Source organism: Oryzias latipes (assembly GCF_053564925.1).
Source record: "Oryzias latipes strain Hd-rR chromosome 1 unlocalized genomic scaffold, Olatipes_Hd-rR_3.1 chr1_Y".
Classification (NCBI taxonomy): domain Eukaryota; kingdom Metazoa; phylum Chordata; class Actinopteri; order Beloniformes; family Adrianichthyidae; genus Oryzias; species Oryzias latipes.
The window spans coordinates 11,522,542-11,547,776 of record NW_027616335.1 but is presented as its reverse complement, the minus strand read 5'-3'; the positions used below and the strand labels follow the sequence as shown (position 1 = coordinate 11,547,776).

Here is a 25,235-nt window from a genome sequence, read left to right as displayed (position 1 = left end):
GCCACTGAGACAACCGAACTGAAACAAACAAACTCATAAATAGCTTCTTTCACCAAGGCATTAACCATGCTAAACTCCAAAATGCACAGATAAAATCTGCCACGGCACATTACAATGTACATGTTTATATATGTGTATATGCATACATGCAACTCTTCCTTACCTACATGCTGTTTTTGCACATCTGACATGTTTATATCTGTACATATCACTCTGCACACAATTACGGACATTTTATATTCACACATTTTGCATATTTGCAAACTTCCATTTTACATCTTGTACATACTATACATATTGATAGTTTTTATATTCTACTTGTTAGATTTTGTCCTTGCAGTTTGAATGGTGATGGCTTCAATTTCATGGTCCAATTGGACAGTGACAATAAAAGCCTATCTTATCTCTTTTCTTATCAGAGCAAAAAAGGTTCTTCTGACCAATAGAATGACTGTTAATAGCTATGTATTTCTCAGTAGAAGTCTATAGGATATTGGCTTCTTGAAACCAGCAGGTACTTCCTGTTTTGAATTTGAGGTCCAGTTCTCATTATGCAGTCAATGATACTAGAGTATAGCGAGGGCTCCTCAGCAACATTTGGGAGTTTCCTGTGCTGGAGCTAGCATCCAAACTGCCTAAGATCCCATATGAACATACTCCCTCCACATCTAATTCTCCAAACTGTCACTGTGTTACACAACTTATCTCTACAATGCTACGCACAAATGCATTCTTTGACAGGTGAGCCTGCTCTCCCACCCTCTCTCATTTGTCTTCCCTAACTGCACCCGTCACCGCCTCCCCTCCACGACTCCCCATCCTCCCCCAAATAGATTACGACACTGCCGTTGCAGCAGGGACCGAACTTGTGCTTCAGATAAGCTGCTGCACCTGTTCTCCGCCTGCACTGTGTCCTTATCAATAGAACGGTCCCAGGCAGAACCTCTGCGTGCTTTTGGCCTCTGCACCAGGTCCCCTCTGCCAAACAGCAAACGCCGAATGAGGCAGACCTGGCCGGTACAATAGGGTGGAAAGGAAACCTGCCCCCCCCTCCCTTTTTCACAGGAAGTATACACAATCCTGAGAGTGGCAAGACAAAGTGACAACATGGCATTGTGTGTCTTTTTTTAAGTTTGTCTGTGAAATTCACAAACTGTGCATGAAAAAGACCAAGTTGATGAATGGCCACTAAGTTTGCAGTGAAAGGTTACAGTTTTTTAAAGCTCATAAATGACATTTTCCCAGATGAAGCCAAAGAATTAACGTAAATCTATTAAAACGGTCAAGGCTTTCAAAAATATGCTGATGATTGCTTATTAAACGAAGAACAAAAAAAAAAAGAAGCTATTTTGTCCTTTCAGTTTATTTCTTTGAACATGGGAACTTCCCTTGGTCTCAAAAAAAGGAGATCATCAAATGCCCCCAAAACCTCAACATCAGGATGACGTGATTGTGCAACTATGAGGCAAAGCCAGCAGGGCCGAGCAGCCGTGTGTCTGGATGCGAAACATTAGCCGTGGAAGAAGGGGATGTCTGGCAGCCATTTTAGAGGAGGCTCTATTAGTTGAGGCTGTTTCTTTTTTATCTTAAAGCATCACTTCTTTGAAGTGTTCCGTTCCGTCTTATCACCAGGCTTGAGCTGCTCGCCATGAGCTCCATGAGCGCGCGTCTGTTGAAGTGTTCGCGCCTGAGAAAAATAGGTCTGGAGAAGGGAGCGCGTCTGTGTGCACGCACTCTCCTGCCATAGGGATGGTGTGTTATCGCAGTATGCAGCCTTATTCACTGTGTGTGCATGGGTGTGTGTGCAACCTAGAAAGCTTTGCGCCCCCACCCCCTACTGAGACTATCATTTTGCTATTACCCCTATGGAAGCATCACTAAGATGGCTTGCGCATATATGTGCATGCAGGAACAATTATTATTCATTTATAAGCAATCTTGATGCATGACAGCTTTATTTTTATAGCAGCTTCCATATGCAGAGGGCATTTAAAGTGCTTTACAGAGATGTAGCGCTAAAACAAAGCATCATTATAGGGGAAATGGTTAAAGTGCTGCATTTTCTACAGAGGCACTAGAGAAGGGCAATGATGGGGAACATCTGAGCTCATCAGCTAGCTGATGGAATCATAGCAACTGAAAGAAGCTTCACCCTTTTTGGTTCTTATTCTATTCCGTCCGTTGTAGCAGAGCTTTATTGAGTTTATATACCGTCAGTAGATCTGATGGGTATTTGGTATCAGCAACATTAGACTAGTCCTGACATCATTGCCAGTGTCAAGACTTGAGATCAGTAGTGATGTAGTCAGTTCTCGTGGTTCTGATTAAAACTCAGGCAGCAGCATTCTGAAGGAGCTACAGCTTTCCAGCAGTCAGTTTTGGTAGAGCAGACATATCGGTGACCGTAGTACATCTTGCAGGCAATGAAGAGATGCTGCAAATCTCTGGGAAGTTGATAAAGTGGATTTAGTTGTGGCCTGAATGTGTGAGCCCATAAACCCAGAATTTGAATTTAGACTCGAGTCTAGAGCCTAATGGACAATAGTTCTTCTGGTGACAGAGCTACTAAAAGAGTGTCATCTGCATAACCGCGATGTGAAACATTCTTGGTTTGAAAGATCTGAGAGAACGTGTACTGATTGAACAAAATGGGTCCAAGAATTGAACCCTGCGGAACTCCACTTGGCTATGAGACTCCCTCAAGTTTCTGAGCGTCAATAGAAGTGACAGAATGTAGGATGAGATCTAAACAAACTATGGAGTGTACTTGATAACCCCACCCACTTCTCCACTCTATCAAGATGGGTTTTAGGATTTACAACATCAAAGGCTTCACTTAGATCAAGTAACAAAAACGTTTTTTTTTCTAAATCACTACCCCTACGGCTTCTCCTTACCACTGCATTTAGCCTTCCAAATAGAAAGTTATAAAAAAAATTGCGTCTTCGAATTTGGACGTTACTCCCACTCGATGACGTCATCAATAGTTACCGGTCAGCTACGTTAGGGCAGAGCTGCTAGCGCTCTGCAACATGTTTTTTATAACTTTAGAAAGGGCATGCTAAAACAAAAAGTCTTTTCTTACATTTAAATGTAAACTTGTGTGCTTCAAAGCACACCCCACATAAAGAAAAGTGCTTCTTCTCCGCTTCTTCTTCTTCTCTGATTCGGCCTAAATTTTAGTCACAACTGCTCTTATGTGCGGATATTAAATGTTTATCATTGAAAATATGCAAACCTGTACGAGGCGCGCATGGGGCCTGTAAGGAATATCAAGGTTGTAGACCTCTTGGTGAGCCCTTAGAGCCGGAGTGTCAAACTAATTTTCACCGAGGGCCACATCAACATAGTGGTTGTCCTCAAAGGGCCAGATATATCGTATACATGTAACTAAATGTAATGAAAAATAAATGTAACTACTCCTTAATGTTAAACAACCCGTTATTTATTTATTATAACCTTTTAAAGTGACAATTACAGTTGAATAGAAAACATATGTTTTCTTGTTACTCTAGCATAAATCCTTTTAAATTTGATTCTGTTGATTCGGTTAGGTTATATGGACATTGTTTAAGTCCTAATGTATAGTTACCCAATCCAATATTTCAAGTCTGATTCCCCCTAGATATGAATAAAAACACACCAATTTTTGTTTTTTATTTTAAGAAATTAAAAACTTTTATGCTCTCGCGGGCCACATAAAATGACAAGGCGGGCCGCATTTGGCCCGCGTGCCTTGAGTTTGACACATGTGCCGTATCGCGAAAATGCATGGTGTGAGCAACAGGTTGTAGCGAACACTTGTACCCCACTTAAGGGTAAGTAAAAGTGACACAAGAATTTTTCATTTTTTTCAATCCAACGAAATCTCCCGCTATGAGCCTGTTACTGCTGTGCACTAAGATCATATTTGATGTGGCCGTCCTACAGGCACTTACGTATCATGTTCACACCTCATGTCTGTGGCATTTGCACATTGTCAGTAAGGACCCAGTATTCGCACCCCACTAACATCTATAGTGTGGCGTCCGGGGCCATACGACAGCATCAACCCTACGACATAAGTGCATGCAACTTCCAGTAACCTTTCTAATATTTCACGAGACACCATGGCGGTCAAGAATACTGTAATACATACCCACCCTCCCCTTGAGACGTGGTCGCTACTTCCCACAACCCTCTGCTGTCCTGGACAACCCAAAAATGCACGGCACCTGTAAAGTCAACTGATGGTGTGATCAAATCAGCTATTTCAAAAAAAAGATTTCTTGGAAAACGAAATGACATTTAGATTATGATCTATAACATCTACACTCTACAAGAGGTTGGACAACTGCAGTTTTTAATCATTTTGGAAAAATACTTGATTAGATTAAAGTCAATAGTAGAGTATACACTCCATTGTAGTTCCTAGAAACATTTACCTCTATTCTAGTATCTCTTTCTCCTTTTTCTTCCATACCTACCTTGTTACCTTTTATATTTGCTGTTTTATGGTCTTTCATTTTTTACCAAATAGTAAGTCAACTAGACTATTGTGGGCAAAAAGGTACGAAACTTCACAAAAAAGAGTAACCTAGCAACACAGAGTTGTACGACGATACACACAAGCAGTCATTCATTGTCTGCAGGTGAGATGTGCTTAACATCCCAGTCTGATGGACAGAACCTGCATGGTTCCCTACAGTGTGGTGACAGATGACATCTTCAAGAGCTAGCTTACTGTCCGTCCAGTCGTCCCCTTCACCTCTGCCTACTTCCAGGTCAATACACTAGAAGACAACAGTTGGCAAAATCTTCTAGTCATTATTTGCATTCTTTAGCCCGTGGAAGATTTAGATGTATTGTTTCTGTGTTTTTTTTTTCCATCTTCAACACACTTTTCATCTATCCTGGGTTAAAAGCTGAAAGCGAATCTTTATTTCTTGACTTACACTATCGATAAAAACAATATCTCACTACCGTGTCTCTTTAGGAGCCATAAATCTGCAACTTTCAGCCGCATCACACAAGCTTTGGAGAATAAAGTACTCCGATACTTTTAATGGTTTTATTGAATAGGCATATGATACGGAAATATATTTCAGTCTTTCTCACAGATAGGATGTGGTTCGAACCTTGAAAAAGGTTGTGTACATTCAGTTTTACTATCAAACTATTTCCTTTTACTATGCAATATTTAAAATTATAGCAGAAAAGTCTAATATACTGCAGCAGGACCTTGTTTTTTCAGGAAAGAAAGACATCACCAAGGCTATAAAACTATAGAAATTAGAGGACGTTTCTTTCAATGTTGTTGTTGTTTTACATAAAAACTCCAGGAAGGCAAAAGCAGTGAATGTGATAACTGATGTTTCCTCTAAAATGTATTTCGTCAAACTTGTCACTGAGAGTATAAACAGTGTATGAACCTCTTCCTGAGGTTTATGACAGTAAAAGCATAGCAAAGAGGCAAATGTTTGGGCTAACTGAAACTGTCAAAGCGGATTTACTCGAAGCTTCGTAAGTTTAAACACACAAAGCGGGGGTAGGGGGTAATGTCAGTTCCTGTGAGCATTACCTATTCCCTCCTCTTTATAAATGTTTTATAAACCTGTTATGTCATGTTCCTTTAGTGCCGTTGAGCTTTGAGTGATGCAATTGATGAATTCATCTTTGGCATGTTAAAGTACTGCAAAAAGATAAAAAATAAAAAAAAGGAATGGAAGGAAGTACAGTTAAAGACCCACTCTGGTGTTTTAACATGTTCTTGTGGCATGTTTCTGATAATGGAGGACAAGTGTAAAGAAAATTAAACTCAAAATTGGATTTCTGCGTATTTATTGAAAATGTTGTGAATCAAGAACACACAAAAAAAGCAGTTTGTAAATAAGAGCGTAGGAAATACCCTGGGTGGGCCACAGGCTCACTGCTCGGCTCCATTCTGATGCATCCACTTGTAGACAGATCCATTTAAGTCTTTGTTTTCTTCGTCCGAGCTGGCCTCTGCCTCAAAACTGTCCGAGTGGATAGCTCCAATATCGCTTTTTTGTACCATTTTTGTAGTACCGCTAATGTTAGGTTGGCGGTGTGAGGGGCTGTAAGCTAGCAGAAGAGTGTAAACAGAGAACTCGCAGCAACGGGGAGGAGAAGGGGGACTAGGTTGCTCTGTGCTAATGGTCCCGCCCACAACGCAGAGGCACAATTAGGCACACTTAAAAGTCTTATTTTTTTCCAACAAATTACAGTGTGCCCTATAATCTGGAGTGCTTCATATGTGGATTAATTCAGGTTGTGGCTACTTATTTCAAAGTGACCCTGAGAGGTACACAACGCTCTGTCAAAATGTCTGTTTATTTTACAAATTGTAAGTAATGTTGGGTGTTATTGTGACTACTCTAAGTGGCTAATGTGTTGCGGTGTCACTGTTTTTTTTTATTTCTATGCTACTAACAAGGTTGAGAGTTAGCGTAGTCACAGTAACATTTGTTTTAGCGGTAATAGTGTGTCTTTTTAATATGTTACAAACAAGGTTGGGAGTTACGGGTAATGTAAATACACTAACGTGTTTAACGCTTAGCTGTGTCGGACTATTATTTTAACATATTCACGCAAATAATGTTGGGAGTTAGCGTAGTCACTGTAATGTTTGTTTTAGTGGTATCAGTTTGTTTTTTACATATTCTCAACTGGGCTAGGAGTTACAGATATCGTTAATATGCTAACATTGCAAATGTGTAGTGTTATTTTAATGTATGGCTAACAAGTTTGGGAGTAAGCTTAGTCACAGTATTGTTTGTTTTAGCTGTATCAGTCTGTTTTTTTTCTTCCACAAGTTGTGAACAAGGTTGGGAGTTACAGGTGTTGTGAAAACGCTAATGTTGTTGCTAACAAGTACCAAAGTTTCTATGAGCGCCGTTAATACAGTCTGACTGATGTACATGTACTTACTTATCTCTGACTATTTTGTCTCGCCTACAAATATCAGAAAATAGACCATTCATTGACGGTCCGCCTTATAATCCAGTGCGACCTATAGTGCTGAAAATCCGGTACTGCCGCTCTGCAGAAACTATGTCCTAGAAAACGACACTGCATACACATAATTAAAAGAAATCACTGGGAGATCTTCTGGGGGAGTCTTTGAGGAGAAGGATTGCCTTTTTTGGACTTAATATGAGTTTAATACAGATTATATCAATGGAAAAGATGTTGCAAAACAATGTCCTCAAAAAGACTTAAAAAAGGTCAGCAAAGAGGTGGTCTTCTGTCTGATGCTTTCAAGCTTTGTGTTACTTTAAAAGTAAGCTGCCAACCGCCTGTGTTCTCTGGCCTGTACTCAAATGACAGCAGGCATCAACCTCAGGCACAAACACACACATCATTACTTTGCTATTGTTGAGGCAGGACTCCTAATGGAGCTTCTCATTCGAAGCCCTGAGAGGCACGCCCCGCCTCTCTGCCTCATAGGTACACGCAGTCACACAAACAGCCAGATTGACAGGTAGTCCCCAGGCCGCTGCTGCCAAGCGTGATTGATGGCGATGTTCTGCGGAGAATGCGCGAGGCAGAGCAGTCGGGATGACGGGAGCGGTGCGCGGCTTAGGCAGAGAGAAACCCTCCGTCGAGTCTTGGCAGAGAACAGAACGGCGGAGATCTGACGCGGCTGTCTGTCAAAACAGGCAGACGCTAGAAATCGTGGAGGGAGGTATGGTTTCTTTAATTGATCCGAAAAAACCCACAGCAACTGTCACTTTGAGCTCAAAGTAAGAAAAATGAACATCCACTCACAATATTAGACTTTTATAACATCCTTTTACACAGAGACTCACAGACCTTTCTGCAGAAAAAGTGAGAAAATAATACATTGAAATGCATGAGCAGGAGCATCCTTGAATAAGTAATCTCTAGGGATCTATCTTCTTCAGTCTAATATAGTCATTTAGCAACCTACAGTAAAGTTAAATCAAGTTTGATTAAAAAGCCAAATACAATAAATTTAGCATAAATTTACTCTAATGTAATTCACACACTCACAGTCTATTTTGTACAGCCACATGTAGTGAGCTGTCAGTTGGGTGCCCCTCTGACAGTATGCCATCTTGCCTAAAGCAGTCTTGAAGAAAAAAGCGAGGGCTTGTGCTTCACAGTCCGGCAAAGATTCTTCACATCAATAGTTTTAATATTGAAGCAAAATTTAAGCTGAAGTTAGCTCATTAAAAAAAAAAAAACAGGTATACATTAAGTCTTTGGCTTAATCTAAAAAAAATATGTGTTGCAAGCTAATCAATAAATAATCACTCTCCACACGTTAATTGGCTGTGTTAGATTAAACGTCAGCAAAAGTGCTTATAATGTTGAGAAATGGTTTTCAAAATTTATGAAGTACAAGGTTAAATGTGTCTAAATCCACTAGTAGACTTTGACTACACATGGGAGAGAGGATAAATATGACAGGGAGATGCATTAACAATAACGAGGCCATGACCATGTCTGTTTGAAGAGCTGCACTGGATGATTAACAACCAGGTTGTGATTTGCCAATTAACAGAGGCTTTGTAAACATTTGCTAAAAAGGAAACTGGATAGTGAAACATGAACACAGTCCTCCGAAAGGATCCGTCCAAAAACCCATTATGTAATGTAGGAAACAAACAGGACTAAGGTGTTCAACTATGTGATAGATTGTCACTAAGCCTTCGTCACAGCTGCCCTTATGGGTGGATACGGGCTGTCTGCGGGGCAAAACTGTATGGGGCATGCAGGGGGGATGCACAAAGTATCAAGGTTGCTCGGGGAGCCTGTAGAGCCGAAAATTGTCATGCACATTTTTTCTAGAGGCTTCCAGTGGGGGACGGGTTGTAGCAAGAACTTAAATAACACATGCAAGTGACATTTGCAAACGGTCAATAAGGGGCCATTTCTCGAACTTTACTGTTGACTAGAGTGTAGCGTACAGGCACCTATTACTGCATAGAACTTACATTAGCCTAATAAATACTTCACGATACATTTACCACACGCATGACAATTGTTCTGATTTCACGATGGCCCTTGGGGTGGCCATTCAAGCCTCAATAGAGCTGCAGGATACACCTGCACTCCCCTGTCTACGACCCTCCATGGTTGACTACAGGTCAACCCCAGTAGTGACTAAAACTTTTGGCAGTTATTCGGTTAACAAATCAACGATTCACAGATCAAACCACGATTCTTATTATTTCATATTTTATCCTTGAACAGTTGTTACAAGTACGTCTGTTTAGAGGATGTAGGAAAATTAAAATGATAAACATTTAAACTTGATATTTATCATTTTAAACAATTTTTCACATTTTTTTTTTTTGCTGTCAACTTCCGGGTTAACTTATGCATTAAACAAAACATAAAAGTAACTGTTGCTTTTAATCATTTTACAACAAATCCTAAAAATGTTTTTCTATCCTCAAAGTCTTGCTGACTGCTGTTACAGTGGATAGATAACAAGAAGATAGTAAATGAAGGCACAGCAACACCAAACAAAAATGATTAGAAAACACTCACAGTCCTTTATTCTAAACTGACAACACTGTTTCCAAAATAGATGCTTTAAAAATGACTTTTTTTTTATTCTGAACTGGAAATGCATTGAATGTTCATCTATATATTTGATGAACATCACACAATTGGTTGCAAGATTTTAACAATATTTTTAATTTCATATTCATCATTTTTTGATTCAGATTGGTGATTGTATCAAAAAGAAATCTGTTTTTAGAACTTATTCCGGGAAACTGAACTGTAGTCTCACTTTTTCAACTTCAAAAATAAACATTTCATAATTTTATTTTTAAAAAAGGGGAACCTTCACACTTTACTTTGAAGATTCATTTACTTCTGATCACAGTAGCACATTAGGTTTGTTTGGTTTTTATACAAAAAAATCCAACACTACTTTTTAATAACAGAACGATAATTTATTTGCCTGAAGAGTAATTTTACTCTACTACATTTAAAAAGATTGCAAAAGAGCGATTTCCAACGTCACAACTATTCATCCTCAATATTCCGGGAACAGATCGTGAATATTCGAGTATACTTGTTACAGCCCTACAAGCTTGTACAATGTTTTGATAATTTACTTCAAAACAAACCTGACCTCTTCCATAGTGTGCGGCCCATTTCAAGTGCTGAGCTTAATATCGGTGGAGTGAAGCTTATTTTACAGCTTTTAGGCGACATTCCAGCGATGAGACCCACCCCACAACTCTATCTAAGTATTCAAGAATGAAGCAAGACGATGCCTGTCCGAAAGCATATGATTCATCCAACATGACCTCATGATGCAGGACAAGATTTCCAAGCACAGCTGCAAGTCTTTAACAAAATAGAGGGGGGGGGGGTAAAGATGTTGCTTTGGGACCTCAATAGCTCTGCAAAAAGGGAACGTTTGCAAAATCGAATAAACTTTTGTTACAGTGTTGTAATAAAGACTATCCCGCACTTGATCCCCCGCTTTGATTGTGGATGAAATAGTTATTTCAAAAGTGTCCGTCAAAAGCCTCCATGTCTTGCATAATGTATGACTTCTCAACCTCATACAACCTTACTTTAGGTTGTGGCCTTCATGGGAGTCAAACATTTGTACTACATAACAATGAAAAGCACAAGGATTACTGATGAAATAAAGATATGACATTTAATAGATTACTGTATTTTCCCTACTATACAGTGTCCAAATTCCCATCCCTAACTAGAAAATACCTATATAATCCAGGACTATGTAGCCCCCTGGATTTTAAATGTAGTTTGGACACCATGCTCACTACTTCTTTTTTTCTAAGTGTAAATATGACTTCATCAATCTCACAAAGTCAAAATCGAATTGATATCTGCGTTTTATGAACATTTTATTTAAAGAATACATTAAAACCAACTACAAGACAAACAACACCAGCAGATCAGAGTTCCAGAGTAACATCCTACCAGACAGCCTTAACAGCTTCTACGCAAGGTTCGACCAGAACAACAAAGAGGTCCCCCAAAAGACCTCCTGGGCCCCAGAAGAGGCTGCGCTGCAGGTGTCTCACAAACAGGTCCTCAGGGCCCTGAAGCAGGTGAACCCACACAAGGCGACGGGACCGGACCACGTTTCACCAAGGGTTCTGAAAGCCTGTGCGGAGCAGCTAGCAGAGGTGTATACAGACATCTTCAACCTCTCGCTATCGCAGGAAACAGTGCCCCGTATCTTCAAGTCCTCTGTGATCGTGCCGGTCCCGAAGAAAACACACGCCGCAGCGATGAACGACCTTAGACCCGTGGCTCTCACCCCTGCAGCAATGAAATGTCTGGAAAAGCTGGTCCTGTCCCACATCAACTCCCTGGTCGACGAATCAGTAGACCCCCACCAGTTCGCCTACCGCCCCAACAGATCAGCAGAAGATGCGGTGGCACTGGCACTTCACTCCACCCTGCAACATCTGGACACCAAGAACACGTACGCCCGGATTCTGTTCCTGGACTACAGCTCTGCCTTCAACACCATCAGGCCCCTGAAGCTGACTGATAAACTCGCAGATCTGGGAATACCAACACCCACCAGAAACTGGATCCTTGACTTTCTCACTGACCGACCACAGGTGGTGAGGATGGGAAAGCAGGTCTCTGCTGAGCTGACAGTTAGCACTGGTACACCACAGGGGTGCTGCCTCAGTCCAAAGCTCTTCTCACTTTACACCCACGACTGCACCTCCCCCGACTCCAACAACATCATCATTAAGTATGCAGACGACACAACCGTCCTCGGCCTCATCAGAGGAGGGGACGAGTCTGCATACAGAGACCTTGTGCACAGGATCACCATCTACGGAGAGGACAACGACCTTGTTCTCAACGTAGAGAAAACAAAAGAGATAATCGTGGACTACAGAAGGAAAGCACCGCCACATCAACCGCTCATCATCAACGGGACTGTGGTGGAGCGGACCGACTGCCACCGGTTCCTTGGTCTGCAGATCACAAACAGCCTCAGCTGGGAAAGAAACACTGCTGCCACAGTGAAGAAAGCCCAGCAGAGGCTGTACTTCATCAGGCTGCTGAAGAAGGCCGGTCTCAAGCGCCGGACCCTCACCCAAGCCTACAGGGGGCTTGTGGAAAGCATCCTCACAAGCGGACTAACAGCCTGGTTCGGTAACACCACCTTAAAAGAGAAGAAGATGCTGCAGAGGGTCATTAATACAGCTGGAAAAATCATAGGTTGCAACCTTCCATCCATGGACACCATCTACAAACAGCGCTGCAGGAGGAGAGTGACTAAGATCATCAGAGACAGACACCACCCTGCTCATGGACTGATCCAATGCGTGGACTCAGGCCACAACCTCAGGCGTCGCAGGCCTGAAAGCATCCACGCACACACCACACGCTTCCACGACAGCTTCTTCCCAGCTGCAATCAGAATGCTGGCTAAGGACATCAGAGAGAGAAGACTGGACTAAAATACTAAGTGCAATAAACAATAATATGTGCAATAATTATATGTGCAATAATGCTTCTGTACAGATTGGGTCTCTGCAATATCCATTATCATATTTTACTGATATTTATATTTTTATACACCATGTAAATTTGTTGTCTAATTTTGACTTTTAACTTTATTCTATTTATTTTTATTTTCTTTATTATTTCTTCTTCAAATTTTTCTTTTGTCCTTTTTTAACTTATCCTGACATGAGAGATGCCAAAGAAAAATTCCGATGTACCGCATGTGCAAACGGCAATAAAACTTGAATCTTGAATCTTGAAAACACATTTTTGGGGAAATATTGTTCAGACGCAATGCATTGTGGTCTGTTATTACCAATCACACTGGTTTTTCACAGAAACGTCTGGGAAATTTCTAGGGCACTCGATTTAGGAATTTTAGATTGGGACATCATTACAAAATGGCGAACGCACTACATAGTGCACTACGTAGTGAGTAGTGAAGGAATTTGGACACAACCTATTTTTTTAATTTTTTTTTACCAAAAAGTTGTAACAAGATCTGATTGATGTACTGACCTATTTTTGATTTGTTTCACTTAATACGCCATATATATGATATAAGTTTAAAAATAGACCATTCATTGATGGCCATCCTTATAATCTGGTGTGTGTGCCCCATAATGCAGAAAATATGGTAGCTAAAAGTACATCTTTGTACATGATGTGGAAATTCCATTTTTCTGTTTCATATTGGTATGCAAATTACAGATAGCTCTATAAAACAGTACATTGAAACGTTTAACAAATCTATTCAAGTTTATGGACTCAGTAAATAGTAAAGAAGACTTCAAATCAGGTATATGAATTAATTTTTGTTTTGTTTTTCTCACGTATCAATCATTTCCAATAAAAGTTTCTATCTATGCTAATATTACACACAATGCTTTTCAATTATTAACACTAATGAACATTTTTTTAATGAAAATGGAGAAAAACTAAATGGCCTGTAGTTATGGAAAATGTGAGTAATAGCCAGATGGTAAAAGGGGTATTTTGCATCGACAAAGATGCTTAACTCCTCATTCTTTGCACCTCTCTATCCATCCATTCTTTATATCTGTCACTCAAAAAGGGTCACTGTGAATAATGGAGCCTTTTTACAATAAAATATTGACTATAGAAGAGCGTCAAAAGTGGCCTTTCTGCGTCATGTGATGTCATGATTAATGCATTACGCTAAAAGAATGTTGTTTTCTGTAAGATGTGATCATTTTACTCAATGAGTGGAAATCAGAATAAAAAGTCATTTGTTAGGACTCAAAAAGCAACACTTGCTCACTGTGGCGCTCTATTTTAAAATTTTTATGACTATGTCGTCAACTTACAGTTAAAAGTATCACTGGGGTCTGATATGAGACTTCAGTGACTAGCATTTGGAAGCCATCAGAAACATGAGCCACGAGCTGTCACAGCCGTTTACTGCTGGGAAAATGAATGTATACAAATGTGTTTGTGTCTGCTCTATATTATTTACTCCTGGAGGCCATTGCTTACATCGCCGGTGCTGTGTGTGTTTCTTTTCATGAGATCTTTTTGTACTCACATCTACTTTTTTTTCTACCATTTTTTTCTTTCCATAGACTTCCGGCCGCCTCCCATCATCCCACCTAACCGGGGAGGAGGTCACACAGGCGGTGGGGGTTCCTCCTCTTCGTCGACTGGCCGAGGTACCACCACCCGTTCTCCTCCGTACTACACCACCCCCAGGCCCCTTCTTACCACTTCCCCCGGCCAGCGTTATCGGACGACCACCACTGTCCGCCAGCCCATCCTGGTTCCCGCTGGAGGCTCGGTGTCTGACAGTAACCAGATTCCGGACACCAACCAAAAAGCTGGGGGATCCCCTCCGGTGCTAATCCCCCCGGCAGTCCCACAGCCCCCTGCCCTTCCTCCCCAAGATTTCTGCAGTCCGAGGGTGACAGCCGATATTTCGTGGCCCCGGACACAACAAGGCCAGACGGCCAAGCAGCCATGCCCTGTGGGGACACTAGGTAAGAGGGCCAGCACTGCACAGGTGAACAGGGCTTATGTCTCAGGTTTTAATCCAAAAGTTCATTTGAAGAAGGCGCTTCCAAAGACAGTTTATGGTAGGTTAGGACGGGTCACCCAGTATGATTCGCTTGTTCTGCAGGAGTTGCTACCTACGTGTGCATGGCACATTTTGGTTACTGGGATCCTCAAGGCCCCGACCTCAGCAACTGTACCTCACCCTGGGTGAATCACATCATGCAGAAGGTAAGTTAAAGCCTCTACAAAGACTGACATATACTGGTGTGTCCATGTTTACTTGTAATGCACAACATTTTTGTAAGGGCTAATAATGACTTCATTTAGGCAATATTCATTTTGGTGATGAAAAGACAGTGTTTTTGCTTTTTATTTGGTATTTTATTAAAGTTTTCTCTAAAAACAGGACAATTGAAAGATAAATGATGATTAGAGAACCTTGAAGACACTGTTCTTCTAGACTTTAGACTTCTGTTGGGGCCTCAAGCGCTACAACTGTTACTGGGACAACCCTGGTCTTCCCCTTCCTTACTATTCTTACTCTTCTAGTAGGTCTTCTTGAGCTCTTTTCTGATGTTTGGGTCACTTGGCGATGTATATATCTCTCCACCACCGCGTCCTTATCTTGTGTTTGTCCAGTACTGCAATGTTTGGTTGGTCGGCCATCATGATTTGTTGTTTTTACCCCCACCACTTTTGGATGGTCTTTATAGCAGCTGGACAGCTCATTTGGCTGTGTGTAGGACTGGAGCATGGGAAGTGAGGGTTCCTTTCCCAAGGTGCATGATGAGCCTCATCCAGTGTGGGTCCTTGGGCAAGACCCTTTGCGCTACTGCCTAATTATGTAGCCACAAAGGAGCCCAAGTCCAGGTCCCCCTCTGTCAGTTCCCAGTCTGAATAAAATACAGGGTTGTGTCAGAAAGGGCATCTGTCATGAAAATCTCTGCCAAACCAACTGTGCAAATCAATGTAAGCTGATTTGCTGTGGCGGCCCCTGAAGGGATATGCTAAAAGGTGAACAACAACCATTGGATGGTCTGTATGACTTTGGAACTCCAAACTCATATTTCGCACAGATGTTTCTGAAGACTATTCATTGTACTTGTTTATGGCATTCTTTATCTGCCTTACCTCCAACAACCTTTCAACTTAATTTGTAATGTGCTGGATCTCAGTACAGCCTGGACACATTCCTGGTGTGGTTGATCCCAGCTTCCATTTATTCTGTATTCAAACGCAGTTCCCATGTGGCTCTGATCAGTGTTCCCATCACTTCTTTCAAATATTGTCAGTCTGTATCCTTCTGAAATTAATCTGTCATACTGTTTCAGCTTCTACCTTTATCCTTTTGTCTTGGCTTTTGTCACACTATCATTGCAACTGCCCGCACTGGACTTAGATTCATTGTATATATTCTCTTTGGGACCCTGCAATGATACTGGCAACCCATCCTCCATCTTGATCCAAAATGGATGGATATATGGATAATTCTCTCTTGGCTAGATGAAACCTTTAACATTGGAAATGTAGCAGGTGTCACCTAAATAGCGTACACTGAACATGAATCAGCTGACTCTGACGCGGAGAGAAGGGGCTTTGCGTATCAGCTTTGCAACAATATGCAGCACTTGATCAATGTAAACGTTAGTAAAGTTATACGACGGGTCGCTAAATGGCGAAAAGTCCTTTTTCTCCATGACAGAATCCGCTGATTTATGTCAGTTGTATAAGCAAGGCTGCTTTTCTCCAAAATCTGTTGAAATTGTGTTAATAACGTCAACAGTTGAAGAGTTACGGTTCTTGAAAGAATGTCAACACTGGAGCTAAAGCTCTGGTGTTAAATGGTTAGAACTCCGTGGTTTTGGATAACGACCAGGGTGCACCAGATTTAGTTAAACCAAGCTCCGTCAAAGTATATAATTGAGAAAGTCCTTTACAATTTTACATTATTACTCCTATTTTTTTCTTTGGCTTCATTTTTTTTTGTCTGTATTTGATCCTCTGTGCTCCATCTCTGTCCTTGCTCTTATTTATTAGCCGTAACGTCCTCTCTCCCTGTTCTTGATACTTTATGGCTCTAGTTTCTTTACCTTTACCTACCCTTCACTTCTCACCTCATCTGACATTAAAACAAAGCTTCCATCCATCTTTTTTTTTCTATCCTATGCTCTGTCCTTGTTTTTGCCTTACAGCTCCGCTCGGGAGAGACGGCGGCGATAGTGGCCAGGGAGCTGGCGGAGCAGACCAAGGGCCCTTTGCGGCCGGGTGACGTGCCGTCCACGGTCAGGGCCATGGCCCAGCTGGTTGAGCTGCTGGACGTTCAACTCCGAAACCTAACCCCTGGTGGCAAAGACAGCGCTGCTCGCAGCCTCACCAAGGTACTGCCCTCTTAGTGGAAAGATGTGCAGTGAAAATAATATTTTCTATGAAAGTATATGAATCAGCTCACAACAAAAAGGAAACAGGAGAAACAAATCTAACGGTAGAGTATCTCTGAAATGAAATATAAACAACTTGGCTCGGTCCTTTTTTCCTTTAAGTCATTTTCAGAAGTTACAAAAAGTCTGTATGCAGAGTTTGATGAAGGCGCAGACGGAACATTCCAGATTTCCACATGATGTATTGTTGCATTTAGACATTTTCTCATCTTCATTTCTGTGGGGATCTTTGTAACAAGCTTTGCCTAACGTTAGAAGAGACAGATAGCTGCTTTTAGTCTTTGGCAGGGTCTCTCAACTCTTTACAAATCACAACCAAAATTCAATAATACCCCATCTCGGTTCTTCTCGTTTCAACCTACAGCACGGTCTTGGGACCGATTCTACATCATGAATCACATAATATAACTCGGCCATTTAGCTTCGTCTTTTAACATGATGCTGACAATCAGGCTGGAGTCCCTATTTGGGATTAGATTAACTATAACTCAAACAATCCCTTACCACAGCTACTTCAAATTGGTTTAACCGACTAATCTCCCTTAGGTGGAACAAATTGTAATTTTTCCATAGAATGCTGTTCTGGAACTTTTAAGAACGCTGGTTTGAATTAAGCTGTCAACCAATCAGGCTGACAAAGATCTATAAATTGAGCCAATCAGTTAGCATAAACCTCTGCTGTACAACTGCCAAAAGACGCATATTTATCCCATCTTAAAGCCGTGTCGGTGTCACACAGCCACTTAGTACATTTTGTGCATATTGCATGGATGAAAATTGGTGAATATTCAAGGAAAAAGTGAGAATAGTTGTGGTCTTGAAATTTTCACAGATGTATCACGAATGAACCACAGACGAATAAACCACACAAAGGACACGTAAATCAATGAAGAACATGAAGCGTGTGTGATTATCGTGCTGTGTGCATGCAATTTATTAGCGATTTATACAAAAATTACGTGATTTTTTTTTAGCGTGACGTGTGTTGTACATGTGATATAAAGATCACACATTGGTGGTACAGTACATTTGCGAAAAGTTCGTTAGACATATGTGGACATATTTGGAAGGGTCATGGAAAGCCACAAATTTGCATCTGCATCTCGCAAAAAAATGCACAATTCCATAAGATCTACTTAATAACTGTAAAAACTATGTAAATTACGCGTAAACTGCATGATACTCAACTGACATGGAAAATGCACAAAATGGATGTAGTGGCTGTGTGACATGGCCTTTAGCAGTAAAGTTTGAACCTCATGTCTTTTTTATGCTTTCATTTCTCCTTTCTAGCAGCATTTGAACCAACTATCACATATTAAAAAATTGTTTAGCTTAATTAAAGTAAAGTAATGCACTAATACTTGCAATCAACGCAGACAAATATAATGATTCAATGTCTGTTTTACTACTAAAGAAATGGACTAAAAATAAAAAATAGATTAAATTCTAATAGAGCAGGATGCTCACTAATTATGCTAATTATGCTAAGGAAAAATTAAATGCAACCAATCGCACATGAGTGCATTTGTAATTATTGCCATCAGTTCGCTTGACAGTAGATGCACAAAATAACTCAATATGGAAGAAAAAAGCAGGAAAGAGTAAAAAAACAGAAAAACAAAAATATGATTGCAATAGAAAGAATTCACCGGATATGCAGGTAAGGGAACCAACGATTTGTCCAGGCAAGCATAAAAGCAGCTTTTTCTTGTCTTTTATGTGCATTTGAATGTGTGGAATCTCTAATAACTGCCGCACTGTTTGAATTTGCAGCTTCAGAAGAGAGAAAGGTCCTGCAGGTTTTTCACACAGGTATCTGCTTCCTGGCTTGGGTAGATCACACCATAGTTGTCCATGTTTTTGCTTTTTTTTTTTATTGTTTAACACCTCAGCATCTGGAAAGCGCGCTTGCAAATGTGTGTGATGACAACCGTCTGTGTAGAGTTGCAGCTCCACGCAGCGGGGATTGTCTTGTGATTTGGCAAACCCAATCCTTTGAGGAGGGCAGTCGCTTAAGAGAACGGTGTTTGGCTCATTGACTCTATATAAGAATTGGACTGAGTGACCCCTCCCCCCTTTGTGTTCCAAAAAGGGAGTACCTGCTGGTTCCAAGAAACCAAAACCCCATAAACTTCTATGGACAGCTATTACTTAGTCATATTCATATTTTTTAACATGTTCTTGCTAATCCTATTTTTTTTTTCTGTAGTTCAAATTATTTATTATAAAATGACTAATCAGATCCCTCAATAGAATTATGTGGTCTCATGTTGAATGTTCAAAATGTTGAACAAGGCGGTATGAGTGTGGACATCCAACAAGCTTCCTCCTGATTGGTGAGAGTGGTTGCCATAGGAACAGTGATCTAGACCAATTCAGAGTCAATTTCTGGTTTTAACATGGCGATGTCGGTATTACGACCAAAAAAGGCAAGTGAATTGACTTTACTTCGTTGGAACCGGGATTAAGCCGTATCGCCTCTGTGGATCCAGTTTTCGTATACAGATAATGGTTTGCCACCCTTGGGGTATCATAAAAACATTATCTTGGACCAATCGCTGGTTACCGACGATTTCTGGCTCTAAAATGGGCGCGTCCATATTCCGAAAAAATGGCGCCTGAATCGACTTCATCTTGTTGGAGACAGACGTAAAATATCTTCTATGGGTGTCGTCAACCTCTGTCGGTCCATTTCTCATATACAGGCAATGGTTCACTTCCCTTGAGGTGCCATAGAAACGTTGACTCGAACAAATCGGTGCTTACTGACGATTTTTGGCTCCAACATGGCAGCATCTGTACCCCCCGATTTGATTTAATTTCGTTGGAGCTGGAAGTAAGTCATTTTCTAGTAGTGATGTCACACTTGCTAGGTCCAGTTCTCATATACAGTCAATGATCTGGCATTTTTATTAGGTTGAATTTCTTTTACAAACAGCTGTTTCCAACACATGCTTTCCTCAAAGTCTTTGCTTTTTTTTTTCTTTTGGATATTGCTGTTGCTGAAAAAAGAGCCTTCTTTTGAGGTTGAGTTATGTCTAACCTGTTTTTGTTGCCCAGAAAAATTACCAGCTTGTGGTTTTTAACTGTTAATATTCCTTTACGTGATGTTTTGTCTGCTTACACTGATGTTTGTTTGTGTCATAGCATGAGCTCACGCTGTTCGCTAATCTAGCGTGGCGCTGGGATTATGCTGGTCAGCTAAAATCACTGTTGAGAACATCAAAGGACCCCCGCCCCCTTTACCCGACATCCTCATTTATGTGCAGCACATAGACTGCAGCGTTTTCCCTTTCTGCACCCCCAAACCCGCGTGCACTCACACTAACGGGCACCCACGCGCATTCCTGATAGGATAGCTCTTTTTCTCCTGATGCAGGCTTTTCGCAGCCCCCCCCCCTCCGAAAAGTCTTAACGTCAGCACCAGTCAGCAATGTCACATCATAGAACACAGCTTAGAGACTGTATGCAAGCTGACACGCACACACTTCTTCACCCCACGCGTGCTCGACAAATATATAAATATACTTTCACCGATGATCTCGCGCTGTCATGTCAGCACGCTCGGGAGTTCGTGATCCCAACTAATGCCGGTCACACTGCTTGCCGGTTCAAATCCAAACCTTCCAGCTCGATCACAACTCCTGGAAGTAATCGATTATGTAATTAATCTTAGTTATATCCCAAAAAAAAAAAAAAAAGATAGCAACAGTCCATGACTGTGCCTGATAGAAATGTGCGTGATTAGGGAGACCGAGGGTGGTGCCCTCTCCTCGTTAATTATCAACAGCACTAATTGTCAAGTGAAAAAGAGTGGGCAGGAGGTTTGGGTCCCTAATAGAGACAAAAAAAGTAATTGAATCCCCCCCCTCCTTTTTTTTCTTTTCTTTTTTTTCTTCCATTTCTATCTCCTTCCCACACTTCATCTCCCCTCCTCACTCACTTCATTTGGGGAACTTGGGACTCGTTTCATGTGTACCAAATTGGCAATTTATTCATGATGAAGTTGGTGGTGTGGAGAGGCTTTGATGCTTTAGGGTGCACTGATGGAAGGAGGCAGCATGCCAGGTAGATGGGGAAGGAGGGAAATTTAGAGAAACAGAATAAAACTGGGGGGGGGGGGGGGGGGGGGGTGAGATAGAAAGAAAAACAGTAATGGGGGCAGTGAGGAGACAGTGATGCTCAATGACAGTGTCTAATTTGCCCTCTGTATATAGATGGCAGGTCAGGACATGGCAATGTGTGAATTCAAAGCCTGATTTAGCTGCAGACTCATCTGTCCGAGACAAAAAAAAGGGAAAAAAAGCTACCAACAAATGAAAGGTCGGCCCGCTCCTCCGACGCTTTCAGAGTAAGCTCGGCTAGGCGAGAACGGAAAAAAAACGGGGGGAAAAAAACTATTTTCTCCGCTCTTGCCTCTTTCCGCAAATCTAACACGCATAAGCGTGTGCCCGTGTTCCCCTCGTGCAGCTGGGAGTAGTAGCCCGACTCAGTTCCAGCCTGTCTTGCCATAGCTGTTTACGCTGGATTACCCCGACGCTTCAAAGCATTTCACTTCTGCCCCATTTACTGAAGTGTGTCTCCATGTGTGCAAAACTTAGACACAAATGCACTCATTTGCACACTCATTGTAACCCCCCTCCCCCTTATCTGTATTTGCAGTCTTTTTTTTTGAGTGTGTGAACATGTCTTTAAAAAAAAAAAACCTTTAGCCCTGAAGTGCTTCTACTTGTGAGGAAAAAAAAAAGTCACCCAGCTGTTCCACACATGCCCGCACACACACCACCAATATTAGAAATGTGTGCAACTCAAAGAAAATCACAACCCTTTCTCTTCCTTTACCTATCTCTTTCCTCTGCAGATGTAATCTCCACCAATTGAATTTCATTGAGAGAGAAAAAATGAAATTGAAAATGCAAGATAGTCAAAACTTCAATAAAAAAGCTGCGGGAAGTTTAATAAGGGTAGAAAAGCCGGGTTATCTGGAATCCGTCCTTGTGAGCATGTGTGAGCGGCTCCCACAGAGCAGAAAGCAGCGCTGCCGCCGCCGCCGCTCTAATATCTGCCTTGCTTACAGTACAGAACACCCCCTTTTGCCTCAGTCTCCTTTCTGTTGCCGGGGCTGCTACTGTAAAGCAAGTGGAGCAGAATGATGCACTACAATGCCTCTCCGAGCCCCTTGTGCACACCCTCAACTACACACATGGGCGCTGAGGACACACAATGCCAACCCAGATAGAAGCACATATGCCTCGCAGTCCTGCTCAACATGTGCCATCCAACATTCATGGAAACTTGAGGCAGCAAGGCCTCATCGGCCGTGGAACGTCACAGGGAACCCATTTAGACAGAATAAAGTTATAAAATCAGATTTATTTAAAGTAAATGAATAAAGAAAAACACTTTTTTAAACTGGAAGTACATTTTTGACAATTGCTTAAGGGAAAAATATGAAGCGAGTTTCCATGTATTCTGCATAATTTTACCGGGTATAGGTCAACAGCAAGCATACAATGAAAATACAATAAAATTAGCTGGAGGGAACCTTAAAGCATAATTTAGAGGAAATGGAGACTCAGTAAACTAAACTAGAAAAGTCTGGTTCACCCTTTGCAGAGGAGGTGGCACAAAAACTCGACATACATACAAACAGAAGGTATTAATCGCAGAAAAAGTTGCTGCGGAGTAAAAGTCGCATATTAAAGAAGAAAAAATTGATTATATATATAAGTTGAGAGAAATGTATTTAACAAAATATGGGAGTAAAATCCGACATTTTATCTTGAAAGGCAAATCCTAATAACAGAAAAGATAAAAATGATAGACAGGATATCTGCCCGTTTCACTACCGTAACACATTGATGCTATTAGCTTAATGAAACATTGGAGGAATTTAGACCAACTTGGCTTAATTCTTCCCTAACTGTAAAGTTTTTGATTTAAAAACAAAAAAAGGAACTTTTTTGTTATTAAACACAAAGTTTTATTTAAAAGAAAAAAAAAAAACTTTAAACTTGCAGTCTTGTCGTCCGGCTTTGGACTGATGCAGGTAGAGACCGATAAGTTGAGGCATGCGTGTGCATGCATCACATCCACTCCTGTTTGTTCTGTTTTTTGTTTTTTTTCCGAAGAAGTGAATTAATTAGTTTTTGTTTACATGTACCCCTCCCAGACTCATTCAATATGTATTCCTACTAATTAGCGGCTTGTGCTAAAAGAGGACATAACATTATCATATTAGGTTGTTGATTAAGCAGCAGTGTTCATGTGTGCTACATAAATGTGAACAACGCATGACCAAAATGAACAGTATTTCTCCTAATTCCAACACTTTGGGATTATTTTTGTTGTTGTTTTATTTTGTATTGATTGATGTAACACATCATTCCCCCTTCGGTCTTTCCTTGGAGTGACAAACTCCAGGAGGAAGTGAAGAATATGTGAACGGCAATAAACTCCAGTCCGTTTTCCCAGCCCCTTTTATTTCCCACTGGAGAGCCCTTTTGCTTGTGTAATGGCACCTGTGTCATTTATTTATTTTTTTGTTGCTTTCTCCCCTGAAAGATGTAGGGAAGATGAGCGAAGGATGGCATCGTGTCTGCATGAAAGGTGGCGCGCGGAGCAAAAGAAAAATACGGCGGCCGGGGGAGTTTGTGATGCGCGTGTTTGATAGCACCTGTATTCGTTTTTCCGCCTCTCTTGCTCCCAGTGGACGCCTGTCACCATGGACTCACTGGACTGTTTTATCCCTCTCCCATGGCTCTCCTCCTCCTCTTCTGCACCAGTTCTCTTTTCTCTCTGTCTCTTTTATCTCTCCACGGGCCTTCTGATACGTGTGTCGGCTGTGTGAGTTCGCGCACGCGCGTGTGCGAGCGTCAGCAGTGAGAAGAGAGTTGGAATTTTTAAAACATAGGGAAAGGATAGCTAAAACTCACCCACAGCACGCAAAGCAAACATTTATTTGTGAATTTTGTAAGGAGGGATTTAGATTTACAAAAGCTGGATTTTGGGCTGTATATGAAAACTGGACTGAGCGACCCCTCCTTCCCCATCTTCGAAACAGGAAACACCCGCTGGCTCCAAGAAGCTAAAATCCCATAGACTTACTCAGTCAATATACAGCTTTTTTTTTAGACTATCTGTTGTAGCACCCAAAGAAAAGAAAAAAGAAAAAAAGCATAACAAAGAAGAAAAGATCATATATAAGTTGCACTTTTGAAAGACATTTATTTAACAAAATACGGAAAACAATATTTTGAAAGGCAAATCATGAACATTAATTCTGATAACCATAAAGAACATGCTAGCAAGTCAACTAAACTCTTTAAATCACTAAATTCGTTTAATTCTTCCTCCTCTGTGCTGCTTTGGAGCAATTCCGCCAAACCCAGCGCCAGACTAAGCAGCTCTTCTTCTTTTACTTTGCTGTCAGCTGCAAATGCTGCAAACACACCGACAGTGCCCTCTAGTGGTTATTGGCATTTATTTAAAAAAAAATCACATATACAGTACAGACCAAAAGTTTGGACACACCTTCCCATTAATGAGAAGGTGTGTCCAAACTTTTGGTCTGTACTGTAAGTCACACCTGAATATAAGTCGCACCCCTGGCATAAATATTAAAAAAAACACGACCAAAACTTTGAAAAATATGGTACTTGTCAAAATAACTTTTTTTTATATATACATTCTTGCTAATCCTATTTGTTTCATGATATTTGTTCTGTAGGGCAAGTCATTCAAGTTATAAAAGGGCCAATCAGATGCCTCCTAAAAGTATGAGGTCATTATGTTGAACATTCAAAAGAAACATTTGCTTGACAGATTCTTTCAAGCTCGATTTCAAGTGGTAGGGGTGTGGCGTTCCAATAAGCTCATTCCTGATTGGTGAGAGTTGTTATAGACATGAGGATCCAGACTGAGTCGGACTTATCACTGCTTATTGAGGATTTTTGGCACCAACATGGCGGCACAAGCCGGAAATAAGTCATTTTCCGTGGGTGATGTCATTCACATGGTTCAATATTCGTATACAGGTAGTAGTTCAACTCTTAAAGAGAATAAAGTTTTTGGTGTTTTTAACGTGTTTTTGACGCACTTTTCTCAAGACTGGAGGACATATATTGTAAACATTTAGCTCAAAGTTGCATTTCTGAGTTTTTTTTCCGACGAAAAAGTTGCATCTTAAAAATGGAAGAACATGTGACGTATAAAACACATCACAAGTTGCATTTCGGCATCAGCCCTCAATTAACAACTTACTACTACAATTGGCAAATTTCT

The 25,235-nt window shown here is 41.0% G+C and overlaps 1 protein-coding gene across 13 annotated transcripts in view; it reads left to right on the top strand.

The window, feature by feature from the left end:
* Positions 1–25,235, top strand: part of adgrl3.1 (adhesion G protein-coupled receptor L3.1) — a 179,735-nt gene that overhangs the window by 100,395 nt on the left and 54,105 nt on the right. For 12 of the 13 annotated variants that reach the window (XM_023956196.2, XM_078943686.1, XM_023956181.2 and 9 more), the window contains 4 exons: positions 14,085–14,495; positions 14,636–14,739; positions 16,704–16,889; positions 18,726–18,764. In XM_023956196.2, the coding sequence (XP_023811964.1) occupies positions 14,085–14,495; positions 14,636–14,739; positions 16,704–16,889; positions 18,726–18,764 (740 nt within the window). The remainder of the gene's footprint in view (positions 1–14,084; positions 14,496–14,635; positions 14,740–16,703; positions 16,890–18,725; positions 18,765–25,235) is intronic. The other variant, XM_078943683.1, reaches the window with a different exon arrangement.